General features: G+C 35.1%; 2 protein-coding genes across 8 annotated transcripts in view; both read left to right on the plus strand.

The window, feature by feature from the left end:
* LOC141450159 (uncharacterized) overlaps positions 1-8,675 on the plus strand; it is a 36,341-nt gene extending 27,666 nt beyond the window's left edge. For 2 of the 4 annotated variants that reach the window (XM_074120308.1, XM_074120306.1), the window contains exons 2-4: positions 5,605-5,782; positions 5,868-5,987; positions 7,071-8,675. In XM_074120308.1, coding sequence (XP_073976409.1) covers positions 5,623-5,782; positions 5,868-5,987; positions 7,071-7,999 — 1,209 coding nt within the window. In that variant the 5' untranslated portion in view covers positions 5,605-5,622 and the 3' untranslated portion in view covers positions 8,000-8,675. Of the gene's footprint in view, positions 1-2,992; positions 4,660-5,604; positions 5,783-5,867; positions 5,988-7,070 lie in introns of those variants that run through there. The other 2 variants (XM_074120305.1, XM_074120307.1) reach the window with 2 other exon arrangements.
* Positions 8,676-10,354: 1,679 nt separating this feature from the next.
* On the plus strand, positions 10,355-17,070 carry LOC141450161 (putative nuclease HARBI1). 4 transcript variants are annotated; one of them, XM_074120316.1, is made up of 4 exons: positions 10,355-10,872; positions 12,286-12,444; positions 13,099-13,499; positions 15,814-17,070. In XM_074120316.1, exons 3-4 carry the CDS (start codon positions 13,128-13,130, stop codon positions 16,591-16,593), a joined length of 1,152 nt encoding a protein of 383 aa, XP_073976417.1. In that variant the 5' UTR covers positions 10,355-10,872; positions 12,286-12,444; positions 13,099-13,127; the 3' UTR covers positions 16,594-17,070. The 4 variants fall into 4 exon arrangements, with proteins under 4 accessions (XP_073976417.1, XP_073976418.1, XP_073976416.1 ...); XM_074120317.1 differs by lacking the exon at positions 12,286-12,444; XM_074120315.1 differs by lacking the exon at positions 10,355-10,872 and having other exon boundaries at positions 10,944-12,444.
* The last annotated feature ends 9,213 nt before the right edge of the window (positions 17,071-26,283 follow it).

The raw sequence follows: 26,283 nt of genomic DNA on the forward strand, positions 1-26,283 counted from the left end.
GAAATTTATAGTAAAGTATGTTAGGCGGTTAAGAGACTAGACCCGCAATGCTAAGATGTATTGTTGGTTTAGTGGGTTCAATTTCCCGGTGTCTAGGCCTTGGATTTTATTTAATGTTTAATATGAGAAATTTATAGTAAAGTATGTTAGGCGGTTAAGAGGCAAGACCCGCAATGCTAAGATGTATTGTTGGTTTAGTGGGTTCGATTCCCCCGGTCTAGGCCTTGGATTTTATTTAATGGTTAATATGAGAAATTTACAGTAAAGTATGTTAGGCGGTTAAGAGACTAGACCCGCAATGCTAAGATGTATTGTTGATTTAGTGGGTTCGATTCCCCCGGTCTAGGCCTTGGATTTTGTTTAATGGTTAATATGAGAAATTTATAGTCAAGTATGTTAGGCGGTTAAGAGACTAGACCCGCAATGCTAAGATGTATTGTTGGTTTAGTGGGTTCGATTCCCCTGGTCTAGGCCTTGGATTTTGTTTAATGGTTAATAAAAGAAATTTATAGTAAAGTATGTTTGCTAGTCGCCTCAGTTCACGTCACCAGTTGGACGTAAAGCCGGCCCGAAAAAATAGGCAATTACTTTACTTTTTCACATTTTATACCTAGTCTCGAAATTTAGTGGGTAGTAACAAATTTTCTAATATGAATTTTCTCCCAATTAAATATTTTGTGGGTACCAAAGTGTTCGAAATATTAATTTCAGCCCATTTCATTGAATGAAAGTAGAAAGCTCAAATTTGGTATTTCTTTTTGGTCCAGTTTTCGAAAATAAGCTTCAAAAAAAAAAAAAAGAAAAAGATTTTGCGGTGTTTCGCAAAGAACGCACAAAAGAGTTGAGAAGATTTTCTGAAAACTTACAACTGAATTGATACCCAAATTTCATTTACTTTTAATCTTTTTATTTCCTAAAAAGGCTAAGACCAAGGAGAGCAAAAATTTCTTGGCAAAAACGCAAAAGAACGTATGAACGAGCGGTGACCAGGGAGGCTAATGAAGACTTTAAATGGTTTGAACCAAGTTACGAACATTAGCTACACCACGGCGCCACCATCTAAGCACTGACGCGCAGTCTCACAAAGGGCGCCGGAATTGCTGAACCACGCCCATTCTTTTTTTCTCCCGCCTACACAAATGCGCGCCAACACCACAATCCTCTTTGTGAATACTGTAGCGCAAAATATCTCCACTCCTGGTAATGGAACGATCAGCAGTGAACTCTCGTATCATAGTTACGGATTTTCTTCAAACGCCGATCATTTGAGCCTCACTCTAACCGAACATTGAAGTGATGACACTGAAGGCAATCTCACTGGGAGGCAACCATCCCAGAACCTTTACTAAAATTATTTTTTACATAAATTATAAATAAATAAATTAATGGCGTAATTGTAATACGGAATTATCTATTCTCACCTTTTTGACAAGTTTTCCTCGAATATGACGCGAACAATTTTCTTTAAAATCCACACTCGTATTGTGCTCGTTTAGTAGTCTAAAATTTTAGATTAAAAGCATTTTTCCGAAAAATTTGTTAAAGAGATGAACTCTGAAAAAAAAAAGATTAGTAGGTTTTTCCTATAAATAGTACCATTTCAGTGCAGTTCTTATTATTTATATTGTTACAAAAAGGAACAAAAATTCTAAAATGCTAAAATTCCGAATTTGGAGGTAATTTCCACACCGGAAGTAATAATTGAATCGGCATGTTTTTCCGAAATTCGGTGTTAGAAGTACTGAACGTGGAGAATCGTAATTTGAACAGTTTTTTTACCATTTTTTAAGCTCCAATATTTTGCTATGTTAATTTAGGTATTAATTATGATTACAAATAGCTTGCGTAAAAATGGTAGATTAATGGGCACGTAAGTAAAATGATAATTATATTACCACATCACAAACTAATGGAATGTAATTATTGTTCAAAAATTTTATACAACTGCATTCAAGCCAAAAAAAAACAAACAGAAATATACTTTCATCAAAATGGCACTTCCGGTAGCCATATTTGGCTAAAAAATTATTTAGAAGATTTTTGAATTCGAGTTTTCACCGAAAGTGTCTGATTTGAGGTGCCCAGAGTGCTAAAAAGTGTTTTTAAAATGGACTAAGTACGTGTGTATGTTTGTGTTTATGTCAGTCTCAGTCTCTGTCTAAATAAGTCTAGTGTGAGTGAGTCACACCAGATTCCCAGTTTGGAGAATATTAAATGAGTTAGAAACCTTGAGAATAGTAGTTAGTGGAAGTCGTGTGAGTGAGTCACACCAGATTCCCAGTTTGGAGAATATTAAATGTGTTAGAAACCTTGAGAATAGTAGTTAGTGGAAGTCGTGTGAGTGAGTCACACCAGATTCCCAGTTTGGAGAATATTAAATGTGTTAGAAACCTTGAGAATAGTAGTTAGTGGAAGTCGTGTGAGTGAGTCACACCAGATTCCCAGTTTGGAGAATATTAAATGTATTAGAAACCTTGAGAATAGTAGTTAGTGGAAGTCGTGTGAGTGAGTCACACCAGATTCCCAGTTTGGAGAATATTAAATGTGTTAGAAACCTTGAGAATAGTAGTTAGTGGAAGTCGTGTGAGTGAGTCACACCAGATTCCCAGTTTGGAGAATATTAAATGTATTAGAAACCTTGAGAATAGTAGTTAGTGGAAGTCGTGTGAGTGAGTCACACCAGATTCCCAGTTTGGAGAATATTAAATGTGTTAGAAACCTTGAGAATAGTAGTTAGTGGAAGTCGTGTGAGTGAGTCACACCAGATTCCCAGTTTGGAGAATATTAAATGTATTAGAAACCTTGAGAATAGTAGTTAGTTGAAGTCGTGTGAGTGAGTCACACCAGATGCCCAGTTTGGAGAATATTAAATGAGTTAGAAACCTTGAGAATAGTAGTTAGTGGAAGTCGTGTGAGTGAGTCACACCAGATTCCCAGTTTGGAGAATATTAAATGTGTTAGAAACCTTGAGAATAGTAGTTAGTGGAAGTCGTGTGAGTGAGTCACACCAGATTCTCAGTTTGGAGAATATTAAATCTGTTAGAAACCTTGAGAATAGTAGTTAGTGGAAGTCGTGTGAGTGAGTCACACCAGATTCCCAGTTTGGAGAATATTAAATGAGTTAGAAACCTTGAGAATAGTAGTTAGTGGAAGTCGTGTGAGTGAGTCACACCAGATACCCAGTTTGGAGAATATTAAATGAGTTAGAAACCTTGAGAATAGTAGTTAGTGGAAGTCGTGTGAGTGTGTGTTAGAAACCTTGAGAATAGTAGTTAGTGGAAGTCGTGTGAGTGTGTGTTAGAAACCTTGAGAATAGTAGTTAGTGGAAGTCGTGTGAGTGAGTCACACCAGATTCCCAGTTTGGAGAATATTAAATGTGTTAGAAACCTTGAGAATAGTAGTTAGAAAAAGTCGTGTGAGTGAGTTACAGCAGGTTCCCAGTTTTGTGAATATTAAATGTGTTAGGAACCTTGAGAATAGTAGTTAGAAAAAGTCGTGTGAGTGAGTCAAACCAGATTTTATTGATTCTTGGGTGATCTTAAACCAGATATTTCTGGTGCAAACTCATAATTAAAAAAGTCTATGATTTCAGTACCTTCTTTGACGAATAGTAAAAGAAATATATAAATTCGATCTTTCGATTCGATTCGTAAAATGAAATCTTATTTTGTTAAACACCACACACCTTTATGCAGAACATGAACTAGAAAATTTTGTATCCTAATGAGGTTCCCAGAAAAATGAATTCAAAAATCAAAAAAGTATATTTTAATAGGTTTATAAAAGAATCACGGATGGGTTTAAATTTGAATTTGCTGCCATAAGTTATTGAGAAAAAAAGCATATAAAGGAATAATTTTTGTTATAGTAGACTACAAAAAAATAATTTATTTAATAAAGATTTTATTTCCTTTAAATAAACATTTATAAGTTTGGAATGAAAATAAAATAAATATATCTTTAAAAATTTAGTACCAGAATCCACAGCATTATGGGAAATATGTGCAATAAGAGTGGGGTTACTACGTCATCAATTTGGGGGTGGGGGAATAGCAGGCCTTTAGCCCCCACTCATTCGTGCGCAGACTGCGTTGCTGTTGAAAGTGTCATGGCTGATAGTGTAGGACGCTATTGTTTGGTTTGTTAATACTCGAAATTTCAATTACAAAATGCCATTCAAGTGTTGTGTACCCGGTTGTAGAAGTAATTATAGAAATGAGCATAAATATATTAGTTGTTTTCTATTTCCAAAAGATAAAAAATTAGTTGAAAAATGGTTAAAGAATATTGGCCGAACGAATTTCACGCCAACCAGTAGTAGTGTTGTTTGTATGAAACATTTTACAGATGATTGTATTATTCGGAAAAAAAGATCTAAACCTAAAGAACTTTTTCTTGGTGAACATTCAAATAAGAAGATTAAAAGAGCAATTTTAAAGCCGAATTCATGTCCTACAATCTTTGAAAAATCTAAAATAGAATCAATGGTAACATCGAAATTAGGTAAAATTATTGGGCAAAACGATGTAAAACATGAGATTATCAATTTATCTGATGATGAAGATGGCAGTGATCAGTTGGTGAGCATTAAAATTTATTTTGATTTCAATTAATTTTAAATTTAACAATTAAATAATGTTTTATGTAACAGAAAATTATGTGAGTATTTTTTAAACCAGAGTAAATATTCTTGTTTTGTGATGTAAAAGAGAACGAATCATTTTTAGTTACTTCTCACTGAAATGTCAAAAGAACGAATCATCAGCTAAGGCAAACTGTCTATGCGCAGAACATCTACGCATGCGCATCTTTTTGTTTTCTATCCCCCTCTGCCTTTTCCGTCCGCGTGTGTGTACAGCTGTAGAAGTTATGTTCATTTCATTTCTACCTGCGGAACTCACGGACAGGAAATGCTTCAGAATTAAGTTATTATTTACGTTCTTAGCCATGTTATAAGAAAAGATTTTTACGATGTCTTGAAGCAAGGAGCGAACACACTACGATTCTTTGGATTTAACTTAACGTATTTTTTTTTTCTAACCCCAAATTTAATTATAACTAAAATTCATTACACATTGTAAAAACCACATACCAAAATGACACATCTAGCCATAACTCTTCCGTTGTAGAACTACTACAAAGCGAATTCCCTCCATAAAAAAAGTTATCATAAGATGGTAAATAATACTGAATTGGTACTTTAGAGGAATACTTATCCATCTGCTTCTCCGGAAGTACCCTTAATTGATTTTTCCTGAAATAAAAAAAATGTTACGAAATAAAAGTTGTGAAAACATCTATTTAGTAAAGTGGTACTTCCGTTTGGGGCCCCCCGAAAATAGTTTTTCCTAAAAAAGATACTTTTTTGTGTCACATGGAAGCTTAAAACAGAAATTTCCGATCTTTCTTATCTTGGATACGATCTTAGAATTCATTTCCTAACTGGAACAAGAAGAAGACAACATTCTTATTGTTTTTTGTTTTCCTGGGAATCAGCTTTGTTCGGGAAGGTAGAAGTGCGATGATGTTCGCTACCTGACCATGAATCTTGGCGAACAACTTAACTGGAACCAGTTTAAATAAACCTACTTCTCTTCTTCACAGCCATGCAGATCAGAGGAGATGGAACCATCACCAAAGAGACCTCGAATTCAAGCAGTAGAATTAAGCCCAACTCCAAAGATTTTACCATTGGCTACATCTGATCTTCTACCCGATAAGAATGGAAACGCACCAGTACCGCCTAGCGAGCCGGAGCTTATCACGGGCGAAGTAACATTAGGTAATGAAAGTATTTGTGGGATTTACTTCTTTTACTCAAATCCATTTACTTACAACTTTTTTGTTGTTTTTTTTTGTTAATGCAGAGGATTCCATTATTAAGGCCATTTATAATCGCCCAAAATTGTGGATGGAAACTGCCAAAGGTCAAGAGGACGAGGTAGAGAAACTGTGGACTGAAGTGGCGAAAGAAGTTAGACGAGGTGGTAGGTTCAGTTTTGGTTGTTAACATTGGTCTTGAGGATAGTCGCACTCCGGTGAAATCCTTAAAGTGGTGTTTGTGGTTACCGATAGAGGAGCATCAAAGAGAGGGTAGAGGAATGATCTCCTGAGGCTTAGGAAGAACCTTCCCGGAGAAAGGAAGTGGTATTTTTACAAGCAGCTGTGCTGACTGAAGTACCCTTTTCTCCTAATAGAGCCCTAAACAACCCTCTTAATATACGTGAATTACTTGCTGTAAGGTAGCCCTACCCAAAGGGCAAGGGTGTAAGATAAACCCTATCTGCCCAAGCAACCATGCCAGGATTAGGGAACTGAAGGCCTGAGGAACTCCCCGTGGAAACAACCTTGCCATGTCCATCCAATCTCCCTCAACCCAAGGCCCACCATGTCCTCCTCACTCGCATCTAAGGCATTCTTTTCTTCTGTCACCTGAAGAACCTAACTCAATCTTCTCATTGGCCATGAAGACTCTGTATACGGCGATTATCAGTACAGTCTTTATTTACCACATTCTCTCCTCATCATTATGCTTTTTATATCTCATTTCACCGAATGTTCCTGGACTAAAAGAGGCCCTGGGTTTTTCCATTAACTCGATTAACTTTCTTGGTATTAAAAAGGTCAAATTGTCCAAAAATAGCGGTTGCAGACACTCAGACAGGATACAAAAAAAAAAGTTTCCTCATCTCGATTCGCAACTGGGCAAAGGTATCCTGAGTGGTTGTGGGCACTCTCTCTGATCAAGACTTGCGGCGAAATGGTTGGAAATGAGCCAATCCCATTGATTATCAAAGGCAATTTGGTATGAACTTGACCCTCTCCGTTACAAAACCACCAAGGGCCCCAGCCATTGGGGCCCGACCAGACTTAAGCCCAATCTTAAGTAGCTGGGCATTCCACTTAGAAACTCAGTTCTTGTAAAATTAGTCCTTGTTACCATATTATTGTCTCCCGTAGTGACGGAATTAGAAAAACTACGTTTGGAGAGAGAGTAGCGTCTTTCTTCCTCAAAATCTTAGCAAGATGAAGAATTGTTTGATCTAAAAAAGGTATTTTCTTTCTTGCAGTGTACATCGTCAAACAGATTTGGCAACATCTACAAAGGAAATTCTTTGAAGAGTTGATTAATATGGAAAAATTGAAGATTAAAACTAGCAATTGGCAATACTTCGATCGACTTTCATTTTTAAAATTAGAAAATCAAAGTACCGCAGCTGATAGTTCTGGAAGAGAAAGTATTATTACTGTATTACCTACTGGATATAAAGTTGGTAACAATGCAACTTACAAAGTTTTAATGAACGACACAAATAGTATCAACAAAGTGATCAACAATTCAACCAAATTGGAACAGACAAACCGAGTGCCTAAAGTGCCAATACCTAAACTACAAAAAGCTGTCAATTTGGGCAACTCTCTGACAATATTACATACTACATCTACAAACACTCTACCGTTGGCTAACAATCAGTCAATTAAAATTTATAAAAATCCAAAACTTTTTTATAAAAATGTAGGAAGTCTGGCTGGAGGAGGTAATAAAGATCAGAGAACATTTATTAGGATTCCAGGTAAGAATGATTTAAAATCAGGCAATCATAAAGCAACAGGAGCTAGTTCAAAGGAAAACTTCTCTTTTCAATTATTACCTCCTGAAAAGGATCTCACCCTGGTCGCCACAAACAGTGGTGCGCAAAAAAACGCTGAATCGAACAGTCGAAGTGGGCTGAATGAGCCAAAAAGCCCGGATAAAAGTGGTGCCAGTTTATTGAGGCCAACACCCAGCAACGTATTGAGTAGCCCGCAATTTTCGAAGAAAAACGTTATAGTTGTGAGCAAGGATGATTTAGCATTTTTCAATGGACTATTACCTCGTGTTAAACTATTACCAGATAGCGCTAAACAACAGTTCCGGTGGAAGGTGTTGAAAGTGCTAAGTGAGATCGAAAAGAATAACTTGGATGGCAAAGTAACTAATCTGAAAAAGACGACTTAGTTTAAGTTTGAATGCACAGTTCTGTGTGGGAGAAACTGAACTTCTTCGTGGGGGCCCAGTGTGCTCAGTGTGGTCCTGCCAGCTTCCTTCAGCCTGATCTGGACTTCCTGTATCCTTATTTTACTTCACAATCTTAACGTTAATCGTGCTAAAAAATGATATACGAACTAACAATGTATTTATATGAATAATATGAGCCACAAATTTTTGTGAATAATCCGAGTGACAGCGAACTCTATATTCTGAATAAAAACGATTCTTAGTCTGACTGTACACCACACATCGTGATTGGCCTTCCACCATTCATAGAAGAATCGCTCTTCTCCTGCAAAAATCTAGTCTTGACTGCACACCATATTTAAATTAAGGCAATTCTCTTTGGACGCGGCGCCATTGCTGAAGCACGTTGTGGCCATAATTCGATTTACGAGAAAACCACAACATAACCTGTACTGTTACGTTCTGAACATTCACAAATTGTGAAAATAAGTAGCGAACATTTGTATTTGTAATGTATATACTCCGTGACGTTAGCTTTATTTTTATTTTTTGAATTATAACTTCATTTGAATTGAACTAGTTTTTTTAAAATATTTTTTTTAAAGGTAAAATTTTTATTTTACCAAGTGATTTATTGTGAATTACAACTAAGTACAAAGATTTTTTTATTATTTCATTATTTTTTTGTGAATTGTAACCTCCTAACCCTGTTATCGCGTAATTTATTGACAGCAAAATGTAGATTTTAATTTGCTACTGACTTTTTTGGATTCATATTTCGTCTTTGTAAGCGGAACGTCGTTCCGGTACTTCCTTTTTGGACAGGAACGCGTTCCGGAACTAAAGATGATTTCTGTTTTAACGAAAATTGGTTGATATGGTGAACACAATTGTCTACCTCTAGACGCATGGAGGTCAGATCCAGCTCTGAATTCTCCAATTTATGTAAAAGTAAGTTCCGTATGTGGTTATTATTGCATTGCATGATTGGCTAATAAAATAACTAACTGGGACGTCATGTCGCCGCTTACCGTGATTGCACTATTACTAAATCCTTTTTGGTGCGTAAAAAATATTTAAAAAAATAAAAGTTTAGGCCTAAGCGTTCCCGTTAAAAAAATAATTAATAAGACACCCCTCGTAATAACTGATATAAAAGAGGAAGTCTTTTCGAGTACTTCCGTCGGATTTTCTGTTCAAATCTCGCTGCAACGTGTAATCCCTTGAATGGAGTGCACTCTACAGGCCGTTGCCAGAACATGAGGCGGTAAGTACGGCGGTGACTAAAGGTGCTGCGAGCTGTGGTTATCCCCGGACTATTGATCCAACGGGGGGGGGGGTCCCAGTGATGGCGCAGTGGTGCACGGGCATGTCAGCCCTTTGCCCCCACTCCTAGAGAGAGTGAGCGGGGTCTTCATCTAGTGTTCAAGGTCATCCCCATTCTGTGCTCCTTAACTCGGCCCAATCAACCCTTCTTCACAAATCCTCGCATCTCTACACACCTTTTCATCCGTCTTCTCAAACTGTTCGCAAAAAGTGCAAGAAAAACTATTTGTTTTTGTTTTTTTTTACGCTATAGGTTTTTCCAAAAATTACGTAAGAAAAGAATTCGATTAAAATCGAATTTATTATTCGATTAAGAAAAATTGTAGATTGGTCCCGGAATATAAATAAATATAAATATAAATTAAATATCTGGTAATCACATCTCTCATATAAAAATCAAATGTAACAATGTTTCACAATAAAAGTAAAATGTTAAGTGATCACACTTAAAGTAAATTGTGATCAAAACAAACGATATCAATTTTTCGCTGTAAATATCATTTTGAGGTCCCCTGAAGACGAAAAAAAGAATTTTAGTTCTGTTTATGGGTCCCATATTTCGGGCGAAGAAAACAAAATTTGACTCAATTTCTTGGGTCACAATTTAACCACACGAGATTTTTTTTGTTTTGTTTTTATGACTTATTTATAAAAATTTGTATGAGTAAAAAATTATCAATAAATTATATTGGTTCAGCGTTATCAGCGGAGTGATGTCGTGAACTGCTTACACAGCCGAGAGATAACAGCAAAACATCGTTGCCAGATCTCTCTCTGGACATGGTGCCAGAACTGGCAATAGTGCTTCTTGCCAAAACGCCCTGTGTACACCACTACGATGCGCCATGCCAAAACCCCCACTCACACACGTTGGTGCATGGATATACAATTTTATCGCCGTATGCACCAACCAGGATGCAACAGTTTCTATTTTAGAGCTCCTATTACGTAATAAAGTATTTTTTTTTCTCATTGTTATTTATTTTCTTTCCCCCATAAATAGAGAGAGAATATTGCAATTTTAAATTATGAGTTTTAGTCCAGTAACATGCGTATTGAGTGTACTCAATTTTCAGTGGTTTCCATGTGTAGCTAATCGAAGACCACAGAGCTGCTTTGCTCAATTTACTACTGTTTCTATTTTTGCTCCTTAAAAATGAGTTTAAGTGATTTTTTTTTTTGATAAACTTCGAACCCACATTTGGAGGTCTATTTTTCTTGAACTTTTCTCATTTTTTTTCACGGAACTTTAAGCTGGGTTCTTAATGAGTAGTTAAGTTATCGTCTAAAACAGTGCAGTTACAGTGCATTATTGTACCTTTTTAAAGCTTTGCATAAAATATTAGTACGACAGAATCTTCATCATACTTTTTAGTAGAATGTCCCGCTCTAAGTGATTTGAGAAAACGTTTCCTTGGTAGTGCCACTCTTCAAGGGAGTGACATAGTGCAGATGTTATCCCTCCAAGTCGTGCAAAACCTTTGCTTGAGAATATACTAGTAGGGCTATGGATTTGAGGAAAAACTTGACCTTCTAATATTTCTCAGGTTTATAACTAAGTTTTCATTTATTTACTAATATTTTACACTTTCTTATTTATATGTTAGAGCACTTCACATAATTCATATAAATTCATAAAATTTCTATTTTTTCTTGTATTTAATGCCTACGCTGGGGAAAATCTGCGAATGGGTCTTAGAAATAGGGAGATTTGCATTTTTTCGGACAGTCAAGCGGCACTGAAGGCCTTCTCTTCCTTCAGAACTACCTCTTCCCTGGTCTGGGAGTGTAAAAAGGCTCTAGATTAGTTCAACTGGCTCGGCACAACTAAGTCCGATTGGAATGGGTGCCCGGGCCATGTGGAGATTAACGGGAATGAAATAGCTGATCAGTTGGCCAGGAATGGAGCTAGTACTTCCTTCACTGGTCCGGAACCAGTCCTGGGGATCACTGGGGGTGCAGTTCGCAGAGATTGGATCTGGAGAGAACATGAAAGGTACTGGGTGATGCTTCCTGGGGTCAAACACAGCAAGAGGGTCATGCCCTTGTTGTGCTAACAAAAAACTAAAGTGACTCTAGGTTTGGGCAGCAATCAGATTACTTCTGATTACAGGCCTATTCACAGGGCACGGCAGGTTCAGAAAGCATCTGCACAAGGTGGGGGCTTATTAGCTCGGAACCGATGTGCAGATTGTGTGTCAGGAAGAGGAAGAAACGGCCTCTCACCTGTTGTTCGATTGCGTTGCAATCGAGAGACTGCGCTACGAAATCTTTGAAACTTTGCGGCCAAAGGAGATTGTAGCGCAGAAGGAACTGGTAGGGAAAGTCCTCGACCTTCTTAGAAGGAGAGGTTTCACTTATTAGACTTGAGGAGAAGGCACAATAAGCCTCTTGTGGCTGCGGTGCCGTGGGGCATGGGTCCCGCCCCGTCATCTCAAAATCTCAAAATCTTGTATTTAATCACTTGTTTAAATTATTTACCTCCCAGTAAAGATCTCTTATGTATCTGATAATTACCTACACCATTCTTTATTTAAAATCCAGTATTTAATTTTATTGAGCTGAGCAAACATTTTTTTTGATTGTAAAACATTTCAGTTTTTCTTTTACTTTGAAATTAATCGAGTTAATCTTTTTGTTGAGATAATTTTGTTATTTGAATGTCTAGCGAACTTAGGCCGACGGACGCCATGCCTATTAATACTGTTAATAATTTTCTTTATTTTTCTAATTTTTTGTACTTTTGTATTTTGTAAATAAAAAATAGTACGACGGAATGTTACGACCACATTTAGAATTAAAATCAGAACTCCAGGAAGTGCGACATTCTTGCTAGTATAATTTACGTCAGGCCGACTTACCAATACGCAACATCCGCTGAAATTCACTATTTGTAGAAAGTGGTTATAGATTTGAGTCATTCCATTTTTTTTATATATATATATATTTATACTCCGTAGGTGGGAAGTGGACTAGCCATTTCTTCAGGGATCTTGGCGTCGCTGCGGGTAACCCAGCCTAACAACATTTAGAACACTAAAATTCACTCAATTAACACACAGTAGGGCCTGCAGAGGTAGTTAAGGGACTGCAACTGCTTGGATTTAGCGAACCTACAGGTAAACCAGTCCAGTTCATCACCACACATGCACCACCATTTTTACAACAAGTTAACATCAATTTTATAATGTTAACATTTAGTTCACTTGAGTGGCTGAGGTAGGCATTTTTAAAAAAGATTTAAACATTTTGGCGCATAGTGCTGCTTACAAAATATGCATAATGTTTGTGAAAATTAAATATGGCTCGAACTCCTCTAAAAGATAAAAGGTAACTTTGTGAATTTCCGTTGGAGACTTCTTTGTAAGAGGAAGTGACGAGTTCACGCCGGATTTTTACAGATTTTGGTAAATATTGGCCACTTTTTATGTAATGCTAAGTATACGCGTTGCTTTTAGGGCCGTAAATATTTGAAATAAAATAGGGTGACGCAGTAGAGGGCTGGCAAGTTAATGTGACGTCCTTTGTACCCCACTCCAAGCGCATTTGGTGCAGTGGGGACGAGAACAGTCGCTAGACAGCAGTAGTGTCACGTCTGTGAGCCAGTTAACAACGGTACCAGTACAAGTACACTAACCTTCATATAATTAGAAGTGTTTTTTGATTTAGTTTTTTTAAGAGACAACATCCAGATATGTCAACCCAGGAGATGCTCTTAAATCGTAGACGTGCTGTTAAAGTATTGCTAAAACGTGTATATAATGTTTTACTAGACGAAGTGGAAGATCTTGTCGAATTGGAAATGGACCCGGAGAAAGCGAAGTTGCGTGAAGCGGAAAACGCTGAAAAGAAGAACTTTCAAGTAGCCTATGTGCCGGTGGTACAGGAACCTGTGCCTGAATATATAGCCGAATACAGGATGTTGTTGCGAATGACGCCAGACGTTTTTGATCGACTGCTGGCCTTGGTTTTGCCAAAGATACAAAAATTGGGTACCGTTTTGAGAGAGCCAATCTCGCCAAGTGTTATGCTGGAAGTGACATTGAATTTCCTGGCCACTGGAAGTAGTTATCACACGCAGCAGTGTTGTTTTCGTGTGTCAAAAGCGGCTATATCGAACTTTGTACCGAATGTGTGCGATGCCATTATTGAAAGCCTTCAAGAGTTCATAACGGTAAGCTTGATCATTCTTTCACTCATAAACAGTTTAAAAGGTTATGTATAAGGTTATACATAAGAGGGGTTATATTATATAAACGACAAAAGGTAAACAAATCAGCAAGTACTCATTTCATTATCGTCATTTAAGTGAATTTTGCTGCATTAAATTTTCATTAATATTGTTTACAATTTATTAGATGTCACAGACTCTATTATGCTGGCCATTTTCATCTACAAAATATTTTTCAAAATAGTGAAGATTCGCTTCACTTAATTTAAGATTGATTTTAAAAGGAGGTTCGAAACAATGCACAGGTTTTTAATGAAACGCAATTAACACAAATAAATTATGACGCTAAAAAAATTTAAAACCATTTTTAAAAAATGCACACACCAAGATTTGAACAGTTTAGGGAAGGGGGATTTTTTTCTAAGTTTAAATAAATAGTAAACACTTTTCTAAGATGATTTTTTTAAAGAGCTTTGACAGTTTTTTGCTCAAAAAGGGTGTTGATGGTGTAAGAAGTAGTTAATTCAAATTTTGAAAATTATGACATTTTTTCCAGTTTTCTGGAGTTAAGTCCAGTCACAAAATAAATTCCAGGAATGGAAAGACCGCAAATTGAGATAAAACATTATCTTCGAGGGAAATACATCGTCTTCCACTATACTGAAACTTTGCAGGTTTTCCAGCAAAGTCTGTATGATCAGGAATCGATCTACTTATGGAAAATTTAACGTTCTTAAATTTACTGTAGCCCCTCTAATCACCAAGGAAAATGGCCACTTTTCTGAAAAGAAATAAGAATCAGCGGTTTTCAGAGGTTATTTTTTTCATTTTTTTTATTGAAAATTAGTTACAGTCTCATTTCCTATCTTATGTTGTTACTTCTGGTACTCTTACGAGGGTCGTTTGAAAAGTTCGTGCAAAGTCAGAGAGATAGCACTACTGGCGCGTATCGAGGTTGTGTTTAGTTAGTAGCATCTCTTGGAAGAACACACACCAAGTTTCAGCCAGATCGGTCTATTTCTTTGTGTTTGGCATTCGTTTGAATCGAGGAAGTCGAGTGATTTTCAAAAAATGGACGAAAAATAATTTCGTGTGTTGATTAAACACTACTTTATGAAAGGCAAAACGCCTCAGGAGACTAAAGAGAAGCTTGATAAACATTATGGTGACTCTGCACCTTCGATTAGAACAGTTTATAAGTGGTTTCAAAATTTTCGGAGTGGCCATATGGGCACAAGTGACGCTGAACGTTCTGGACGCCCTGTTGAGGTTACTACTCCAGAAATCATTGATAAAATCCATGATATGGTGATGGAGACAGAAGAGTGAAGGTGCGTGAGATTGCTAGTGCTGTGGGCATCTCGAATGAACGGGTACATAATATTTTGCATCAACATTTGGACATGACAAAGCTATCCGCAAGATGGGTGCCGCGATTGCTCACGCTTGACCAAAAACGAAATCGTGTGAAGTGTTGCAAGGACGGTTTGCAGCTGTTCCAGAAGAATCCGCAGGACTTTAAGCGTCGTTTCGTCGCTGTGGATGAAACATGGATACATCACTACACTCCTGAGACCAAAGAACAATCTAAACAATGGGTTACCAAGGGGGAATCTGCGCCAAAAAAGGCGAAGACCGTTCCTTCGGCCGGAAAGATTATGGCGACTGTCTTTTGGGATTCGCAAGGAATAATCCTCATCGACTATCTGGAAAAGGGTAAAACTATTACAGGTGCATATTATTCATCGTTATTGGACCGTTTGAAAACCGAGCTGCAAGAGAAACGCCCACGATTGGCCCACAAAAAAGTCCTTTTCCATCACGACAACGCACCAGCTCACACCTCAGCAGTTGTGGTCGCAAAATTAATGGAAATAGGGTTCCAACTCGTTTCACATCCCCCCTATTCTCCAGACTTGGCTCCCTCGGACTACTATTTGTTCCCCAATATGAAGAAATGGCTGGCGGGAAAAAGATTTTATTCAAACGAGGAGGTGATTGCAGAAACGAATGGCTATTTGGACAAATCCTATTATTCGGAAGGGATCAACAAACTAGAGCAGCGTTGGACGAAGTGTATAAGCCTAAAAGGAGACTATGTTGAAAAATAAAAAAGGTTTACCCCAAAAAATTAAGTAGTTTTTATTTTTGCACGGACTTTTCAAACGACCCTCTTAAGTTCAAGAAATCTTCATTACCACTGTGGCGATTTGCAGTTTCCGGCTAGATATAATTACTGTAAGTCATCTAATGATTTTTATGGTGAAATTTCCCACGATTGTCGTTTTGACAATTTTTTTTTTTTTGTTTGTTCTAGGAGCCAAAGACAGAGAAACAGTGGATAGATATAAGCGATGCATACGATTTCCTTTGGAATTTTCCCGGATGTTGCGGAGCTATTGACGCCAAACACATTCTCGTCAATTGTACTAACGCACAATGTTTCCGCTATAGAGGATTCGACAGTGTAGTATTAATAATAGTAGTTGATCATAGATATTGTATTACAAATTATGAAATTTGTAAGAAAAAAAGTTACAAATCGCCTGAGTGTATTTTCCAAAATAGCGCACTATTAGAGTGCGTAAAAAATGGCATGTTACCGGAAGGATATTTCTTTGTTGCTGATGAAGCTTTTCCACTGGAAAACTATCTAATGAAACCGTACACTTATGCCAACAATCCATTGCAACAAGATGAGAAAATTTTCAATTGTAGGCTAAACAGAGCTAGAAGAACTGTGCAAAATGTTTTTGGAATTCTGTTGAGCCGATTTCGTGCTTTAGACACAAGATTGGCCGTCAAAATGGAGACTATTAACAAATTGGTCGGGGCAGCTTGTGCTTTACATAACTGGTTTACTTTGACGGCCGGTGAAACTTATCTGTTCAAAGGAGCGCTCGATGAACAAGACTGTGACACTGGTGAGGTAACGCACGGCAGATGGAGGTCAGAGATCATGGGACTGCGCAATTTAGGCAAATATAATGACGAGGGATCACCTTATGCGGCTAAGAATAGAAGAGACTGCCTGAAAGAGTATTTCTGCGGTGAAGGAATGCTTCCGTGGCAGTATAAGGTAGCAGCAATGAGCTGAAACCATGATAGTTGTACAAGATAGACAAAAACTAAACTTGACGTCAAGAACAACGGAACGGCTACACGCGAGACACTAAGCATCTTGATTACTACTGAACGTGAATCGTTTTAGAAAATGGTTATGACCCAAAATGAAATCTGAAGGTGCCGCAAAATAAAAAAACTGAAGGACAAAAAAACATTTTCATTTTTATGATGCTGAAGACCACATGTAACGCCGACTTCCAAAGATCTCGCACATTAACGACGAGGAATGGATAATCTCTACCTCTTTCATTCTCTAAGTAAAGGAATTGTAATTAAATGTAACATAATCAAAGTAAGCATTTCTTATCTTTCCAAGAAATTGACAAACCTATTCCATAAATAGTACAAACTGTATATAAAAACCATTATTGTAGTATTCTAACATTACTGACCAGGTTTATTCAATAATCACAAAAAACGACTATAAAATAAAGTATTACAGCATTAAGCTATTTTGTTCAGATCTCAAATTTTTTAACCCCACCAAAACTATCATAGAATTCTGTAAACGATGTGCGAAATTTGGTTAAAAAACTCGGTGGTGGCCATACCAACTTCACGGACGTCTACAATCGAGCAAAGTTTCACAGAATTCTGATAAATTGAATACGAGATAACTGGAGTTAAACTTTAGGTGGTTTGTAAAAACTGCAATTTTCAACATTGCATATTTCGTTTGCTATTGAAGCTACAATACTGGTATTACACACAGTTGTAGAGTTTGATTTAGTCTATAATCGAGCAAAGTTTCACAGAATTCTGATAAATTGAATACGAGATAACTGGAGTTAAACTTTAGGTGGTTTGTAAAAACTGCAATTTTCAACATTGCATATATCGTTTGCTATTGAAGCTACAATACTGGTATTACACACAGTTTTAGAGTTTGATTTAGTCTATAATCGAGCAAAGTTTCATAGAATTGTGATAAATAGAATACGAGATAACTGGAGTTACATTTTAGGTGGTTTGTAAAAACTGCCATTTTCAACATTGCATATTTCGTTTGCTATTGAAGCTACAATACTGGTATTACACACAGTTGTAGAGTTTGATTTAGTCTATAATCGAGCAAAGTTTCATAGAATTCTGATAAACAGAATACGACATATGAGTTACATTTTAGGTGGTTTGTAAAAACTGCAATTTTCAACATTGCATATTTCGTTTGCTATTGAAGCTACAATACTGGTATTACACACAGTTGTAGAGTTTGATTTAGTCTATAATCGAGCAAAGTTTCATAGAATTGTGATAAATAGAATACGAGATAACTGGAGTTTTATTTTAGGTGGTTTGTAAAAACTGCAATTTTCAACATTGCATATTTCGTTTGCTAATGAAGCTAGAATACTGGTATTAAACGCAGTTGTAGAGTTTGAGTTAGTCTACAATTGAGCAAAGTTTCATAGAATTCTGATAAATGGAATACGAGGTATTTGGAGTTTTATTTTAGGTGGTTTGTAAAAACTGCAATTTTCAACATTGCATATTTCGTTTGCTATTGAAGCTAGATTACTGGTATTAAACGCAGTTGTAGAGTTTGAGTTAGTCTACAATTGAGCAAAGTTTCACAGAATTCCGATAAATAGAATACTAGATAACTGGAGTTATATTTTAGGAGGTTTGTAAAAACTGCAATTTTCAAAATTGCATATTTCGTTTACTATTGAAGCTTGAATACTGGTATTACACACACTTGTAGAGTTTGATTTAGTCTATATTCGAGCAATGATTCATAGAATTCTGATAAATAGAATACGAGATAACTGGAGTTATATTTTAGGTGGTTTGTAAAAACTGCAATTTTCAACATTGCATATTTCGTTTACTATTGAACCTAGAATACTGGTATTACACACAGTTGTAGAGTTTGATTTATTCTACAATTGTGCAAAGTTTCATATAATTCTGATAAATAGAATACGAGATATTTGGAGTTTTATTTTAGGTGGTTTGTAAAAACTGCAATTTTCAACATTGCATATTTTGTTTACTATTGAAGCTAGAATACTGGTATTACACACAGTTGTAGAGTTTGATTTAGTCTACAATTGAGCAAAGTTTCATATAATTCTGATAAATAGAATACGAGATATTTGGAGTTTTATTTTAGGTGGTTTGTAAAAACTGCAATTTTCAACATTGCATATTTCGTTTACTATTGAAGCTAGAATACTGGTATTACACACAGTTGTAGAGTTTGATTTATTCTACAATTGAGCAAAGTTTCATAGAATTCTGATAAATAGAATACGAGGTATTTGGAGTTTTATTTTAGGTGGTTTGTAAAAACTGCAATTTTCAACATTGCATATTTCGTTTACTATTGAAGCTAGAATACTGGTATTACACACAGTTGTAGAGTTTGATTTATTCTACAATTGAGCAAAGTTTCATATAATTCTGATAAATAGAATACGAGATATTTGGAGTTTTATTTTAGGTGGTTTGTAAAAACTGCAATTTTCAACATTGCATATTTCGTTTACTATTGAAGCTAGAATACTGGTATTACACACAGTTGTAGAGTTTGATTTAGTCTACAATTGAGCAAAGTTTCATATAATTCTGATAAATAGAATACGAGATATATGGAGTTTTATTTTAGGTGGTTTGTAAAAACTGCAATTTTCAACATTGCATATTTCGTTTACTATTGAAGCTAGAATACTGGTATTACACACAGTTGTAGAGTTTGATTTATTCTACAATTGAGCAAAGTTTCATATAATTCTGATAAATAGAATACGAGATATTTGGAGTTTTATTTTAGGTGATTTGTAAAAACTGCAATTTTCAACATTGCATATTTCGTTTACTATTGAAGCTAGAATACTGGTATTACACACAGTTGTAGAGTTTGATTTATTCTACAATTGTGCAAAGTTTCATATAATTCTGATAAATAGAATACGAGATATTTGGAGTTTTATTTTAGGTGGTTTGTAAAAACTGCAATTTTCAACATTGCATATTTCGTTTACTATTGAAGCTAGAATACTGGTATTACACACAGTTGTAGAGTTTGATTTAGTCTACAATTGAGCAAAGTTTCATATAATTCTGATAAATAGAATACGAGATATTTGGAGTTTTATTTTAGGTGGTTTGTAAAAACTGCAATTTTCAACATTGCATATTTCGTTTACTATTGAAGCTAGAATACTGGTATTACACACAGTTGTAGAGTTTGATTTATTCTACAATTGAGCAAAGTTTCATATAATTCTGATAAATAGATAGATAGATAGATAGATAGATATACTTTATTTGCTTAAAAAATACAATTTTTGTAGCATGAGTTCAGCTGACTTTTAAATGGATCTAATAACAAAATAAATAAAACGAAAAAGAATTATACTTATAAACAAATACAAAGAATAAGAAAGACCTTCAGTATCAAACTCATAACATCAACCTTCTGATATTTTACTTCATTAACTGTTTCTATAGCGTAATTCCATTCTAATATACATATATATACAAACACACATACATACACATATACATACATACATGTACTAGCATTAATGACTACTCCGCAACCATGGCACAATATTATTTCTTATAGTTAAACATTTTTTTAAATAAGTACATAGGTATTTAATTTTATATAAAGTAGTGCAGTTTAATATAAGGTCCAATTTGTCCAGCTCGGTATGCTCATTTGTGAAACAAAATTTATTTAAATATTTTGACCTATAAATTGCAAAAAATTTACATTCCAATAAAAGATGTATAATCGTATCAGAAAAATTACCCGAACAGAGAACACAATCACTTTCTGGCTTAAATTCATATTTTATGTTATTTACTATTATTCTTGGGAATTTATGATTTACTAAGCGTACTTGTGCTATAATCTTTATAAACTCAAATGGAATATTTAATCTAATATATGACTCTCTATTATCAAATGTAGTAACGAACCTGATGAAACTGTTATATTTAGTATTATAAATTTTGTTAATATCGATACTGACTAAATGGCATTTATAAGCATTAACTAAATTATTTTTATTTTTGTTCACCTCTATGTAGTTATTGCTTTCCCATAAGTGCACAGCTCCTATTTTTTCCAGACTACACCTGAGATAACTACACCAGTTGAAGGGCATTTGTTGACAATTATGAATACTGTACAATCTATTGTAACACATTCTAGGAATGCGATCATTACCCATTTTGAGCAGTGTTACCCACCAGCTAATTAATCTTTTAAAAATTTGTAACTCCAAGTGAACTCTGCCAGTTTCAAATCTTAACAATGCATCAGGAGTTGATCTAGGCAATTGAAGAAGCGACTTAAAGAATTTTATCTGGACCTTGTCTAGCGGATCAGCGTAAGGGAGTGACCACACTTCACCACAGTATAACAACACACTAGCAACCATTGAGTCGAACAGTACCTCCTTTGCTTCCCAAGTATCCGATTTACCTTTACACAATATCCCTTTGACTTTCGTTGCCGCGGCAATCCCTAAGGACGTGTTGTGCTCACTTGTTCTTTTAAATTTACCATTCGCAGTAAAAACTAGGCCCAAATACTTAAATTCTCTCACGATTCCAATCTCCCTTTTATTATAGAAACATTTTCTATGTTCACCTAGCTTTGGCCCTTTATGAAAGGGTAAGACTTTTGTTTTATCAATGTTCACATTTAGGGAATTGGAACGACAATATTTATGTAAAAGGTCCAGCTTGAACTGCACGTCCTGCCAAGAGAAACCCAAAATGACAATATCATCCGCGTATAAGAGCATTAATACATCCTCTTTCTGGTCGACACTAACACCCACCGCTCCATGATTCCTAAAGAAGTGGATGATGTCCTGTATGTACAGGCTAAACAAAAGAGGGCTAAGGTTCTCCCCCTGAAGGACTCCCTCAGAGACATTAAATTCGTTAGTAATTTCCCTGTTGTTTTCAATGAATACTGACGCCTTTTCATACAAGTCCTTTATTATATTTACAGCTCTGCCATATATGGCTACGTCATTTAATTTTTCCCATAATTTCCCATGAGACAGAGAGTCAAAAGCCCGCTGAAAGTCTACGAATATTCCAAAGACTTTAGCTCTTTTAACACGCAGATGAATATTCACCAGAGAGGACAACGAAAAGACAGCATCTCTACAACCTCTTTGCTGTCTAAATCCCATCTGCTCTTCAGAAATAATATTTTTACCTTCAACCCAATCAACCAATCGCTTGTTTAAGATTTTAGTAAATATTTTAACTAAATTATTGACAAGTGCAATACCCCTATAGTTAGTGGGCTCAAGTGGACAACCTTTTTTATGGATCATCTTCATTTTAATTTTTCCCCAAGTCGCTGGAACTTTCTGCGCCGTCAGTATTGTATTAAAAAGATTCAACATATAATGTAGCCAATTTGGTGGTAACACCTTGTAACATTCATTAACAACTTCATCAGGGCCTGGCGCCTTGTTAAACTTCACAGAGTCAATACTTGCTATTAGTTCTTCTAGCGTTATATCAAAATCTAGAAATGGATGAATTTCATGCTCCCCAAGACCCAAACAGAGAGGGTTGTTTTTATAAATATCTTTAAGAAAATTCTCCCATGCCTCTATGGTAATTGGACATTTTTGAAAATCTTTATTTTTTAATCTGTTCACAACCGCCCAAAAATCTGCACTACTTTTTACATTCCTTAATCTTAATTTTACAACTTCAAAATAATTAATCTTAGAAACTGACAAAACTTTCCTATACTCTTTTTTAACTTGTAAATATTCATTGAGATAGGGTTGCTCAAAATTAAATTTCCTACATTTCCTAAGTGAGCGAGCAGCTACTTTTTTAGCGCTCCAACACTCTGCATTAAACCAACATTTATTTGCACTATTACATTTGTTATTATTATTCACTGATCGAGTAACTTTCATACCAGTCTTTGTCATAGCTTCCGTTATTGTACTCATCAAATTTTCATTCAATTCATCAACCGAATTACTGTAACAGTATATATTACTAGAATTATTCAAAAATTCTCTGAAATGCTCTAAATAACAAGGGTCTTTGTTGATTACGTTATAACTAATTAAATTGTTTTTGCAATCAAAGGGAGACAAACAATTTGGCAAAAAATTCTCTCTGAAAAGTATCGGTGAATGACCAGAGTGGCCAGCTAAGTTCAACACCTCAAAATCTAAATGTGAATCAAGCAAAGTAGAGTTAACCCACACCTGATCTATTACGCTACACCCATTTGCACTGACATATGTATAACAAGCTGGGCGATCTCCGAGCGATCTGCCATTACATACCCAGAATCCATAATTCTCCATAATTTCCAACAATTTTTTCCCTTGTGAGTTCAGTACCAAATCCAACGAACATCTTTCTCCATATAGGGAAGAATTTTGAAATACGTTATCATCGAAAGAATTCAAATTGGAAAGGCGAGCATTAAAATCGCCAATAATAATTATTTTACAATGACTGTAGTGAATAAATATTTCATAAAGAATTTCATTAAATTTCTCAAATTCTACATTACTTAAATTTGGTTTAAAGTAAACCACGCCTATAATTGCAAGATCGTTATCAATTACAGATTTAATGAAGACCCAGGAACTGGAACGACCAACAATCTTCACCTCCCCGATAGAACTTCTCTTAGTAAAAACTAAAATTCCCCCAGAGGGGCGCCCCAGCCTTTTCTCTTTAACAGCTAAAATTTGAATATTTCCGTAATCACGAAGAAATCCAGGGAAGGAGAGATCGGTGGTCGTTAACCAAGTTTCACAAAAACATATTATATCAGAGTCCCTAAGGAACGAAGCACCATCATCTGGCAATTCATAAATATTTTTAAAACCACTTACATTCCAAAATACCAGTCGAAAACCATTCTCAATATGTAGTCGATATCCACTATTTTTCTTTTTTCTCTGGCATGCGAAAAAAACGATCAATCTTCTCATGTCCCCCAATTTTCTTCAATTTTCTCTTCTTACTTCCTTTACTAGCTTCAGAAATATCAGTTGCATCCGATTCCTCAAAGTCAGTTTCCTCATAGAAATCCTTCTTCATAGTACCCACTTGTTTTGGCATCAAACATTGCTGTAAATCAAGTTTACTTCTTATAATTTTTGGCTCACTATTATCGGAGATTCTAACAAAGATTCGACTATTTCTCACCCATACGTATTTAACTTCATTATTTCTTTTTAGTGATCTTGCTTCTGCAAACAACTGACCCATTTCACGAGTCAAAAATTCGGAAATATAGATCGGTACATTTGTATTTTCTTTAACAAACATCTCTGTTGATAGTCGTATTTTATTTTCTCTTAAATATTTTAGTAGCAACGATTTATCTTTATCTCTCAAGAATTTGACCACAATCATAGGGGGATACTTGCTATTACGCACATTCAGATAATAACAATCTTCTATAAATTCCAGATTGAAATCAAATTTGATATATTGACAAATTCTTCCAAAAACTGACACAGGGCTCTCATTTTCAGTTTTAGGGAAGTTTGTTATTTTAATAGCCTTATTCGTAGATTGTTTCACTTGTATTAATTCATTTTTTAATAGTAAGTTCTCTTTTTCCAAATTTTTAATAACTTTTTTAATTTGTAAAGTTTCATCTTTGAGCTCTCGCAATGATTTTTTAAGATGATTTTCGCACGATGTAACAGACAGGGAAATACGCTTATTTTCCTCACGAATTACATCAAATTCCTTCCTCATAGCTTTCATTTCATTATTTATAGAGGTAATGGAAGATGAAATGTTTGAAATGCTATTTATTAATGTATCAGTAATAGAAACAGTGCCCCCACCACTTGGCTCACCTGTCTTATCAATATTTGTATTATTGTCGCTCATCTCTCCCCACCACAGTCCAAGGCCACTTATACAAATATATAATTTTAATAAAACCGTTAAATTTTCTTTTACAAATTTTTAGGCAATACCTCGGTAGAACTTTTTGAAATTTCACCAGATCAACGTTTAGTCACTCAACTTCAAACACGCCAAATTTTATCACAAACTGTCACTTACAACCAAGTAAACTAGCTTTCCAAACACAGAGCGATCTTTACACTATCAACTCCACAGATGAACCTATCAACTCCACAGATAAATAGAATACGAGATATTTGGAGTTTTATTTTAGGTGGTTTGTAAAAACTGCAATTTTCAACATTGCATATTTCCTTTACTATTGAAGCTACAATACTGGTATTACACACAGTTGTAGAGTTTGATTTAGTCTACAATTGAGCAAAGTTTCATATAATTCTGATAAATAGAATACGAGATATTTGGAGTTTTATTTTAGGTGGTTTGTAAAAACTGCAATTTTCAACATTGCATATTTCGTTTACTATTGAAGCTAGAATACTGGTATTACACACAGTTGTAGAGTTTGATTTATTCTACAATTGAGCAAAGTTTCATATAATTCTGATAAATAGAATACGAGATATTTGGAGTTTTATTTTAGGTGGTTTGTAAAAACTGCAATTTTCAACATTGCATATTTCGTTTACTATTGAAGCTAGAATACTGGTATTACACACAGTTGTAGAGTTTGATTTATTCTACAATTGAGCAAAGTTTCATATAATTCTGATAAATAGAATACGAGATATTTGGAGTTTTATTTTAGGTGATTTGTAAAAACTGCAATTTTCAACATTGCATATTTCGTTTACTATTGAAGCTAGAATACTGGTATTACACACAGTTGTAGAGTTTGATTTAGTCTACAATTGAGCAAAGTTTCATATAATTCTGATAAATAGAATACGAGATATTTGGAGTTTTATTTTAGGTGATTTGTAAAAACTGCAATTTTCAACATTGCATATTTCGTTTACTATTGAAGCTAGAATACTGGTATTACACACAGTTGTAGAGTTTGATTTAGTCTACAATTGAGCAAAGTTTCATATAATTCTGATAAATAGAATACGAGATATTTGGAGTTTTATTTTAGGTGATTTGTAAAAACTGCAATTTTCAACATTGCATATTTCGTTTACTATTGAAGCTAGAATACTGGTATTACACACAGTTGTAGAGTTTGATTTATTCTACAATTGAGCAAAGTTTCATATAATTCTGATAAATAGAATACGAGATATTTGGAGTTTTATTTTAGGTGATTTGTAAAAACTGCAATTTTCAACATTGCATATTTCGTTTACTATTGAAGCTAGAATACTGGTATTACACACAGTTGTAGAGTTTGATTTATTCTACAATTGAGCAAAGTTTCATATAATTCTGATAAATAGAATACGAGATATTTGGAGTTTTATTTTAGGTGATTTGTAAAAACTGCAATTTTCAACATTGCATATTTCGTTTACTATTGAAGCTAGAATACTGGTATTACACACAGTTGTAGAGTTTGATTTAGTCTACAATTGAGCAAAGTTTCATATAATTCTGATAAATAGAATACGAGATATTTGGAGTTTTATTTTAGGTGATTTGTAAAAACTGCAATTTTCAACATTGCATATTTCGTTTACTATTGAAGCTAGAATACTGGTATTACACACAGTTGTAGAGTTTGATTTATTCTACAATTGAGCAAAGTTTCATATAATTCTGATAAATAGAATACGAGATATTTGGAGTTTTATTTTAGGTGATTTGTAAA

This window comes from Rhodnius prolixus, unplaced genomic scaffold (genome assembly GCF_049639745.1).
Source record: "Rhodnius prolixus isolate KJV_2025 unplaced genomic scaffold, Rpr scaffold_2, whole genome shotgun sequence".
Classification (NCBI taxonomy): Eukaryota; Metazoa; Arthropoda; class Insecta; order Hemiptera; family Reduviidae; genus Rhodnius; species Rhodnius prolixus.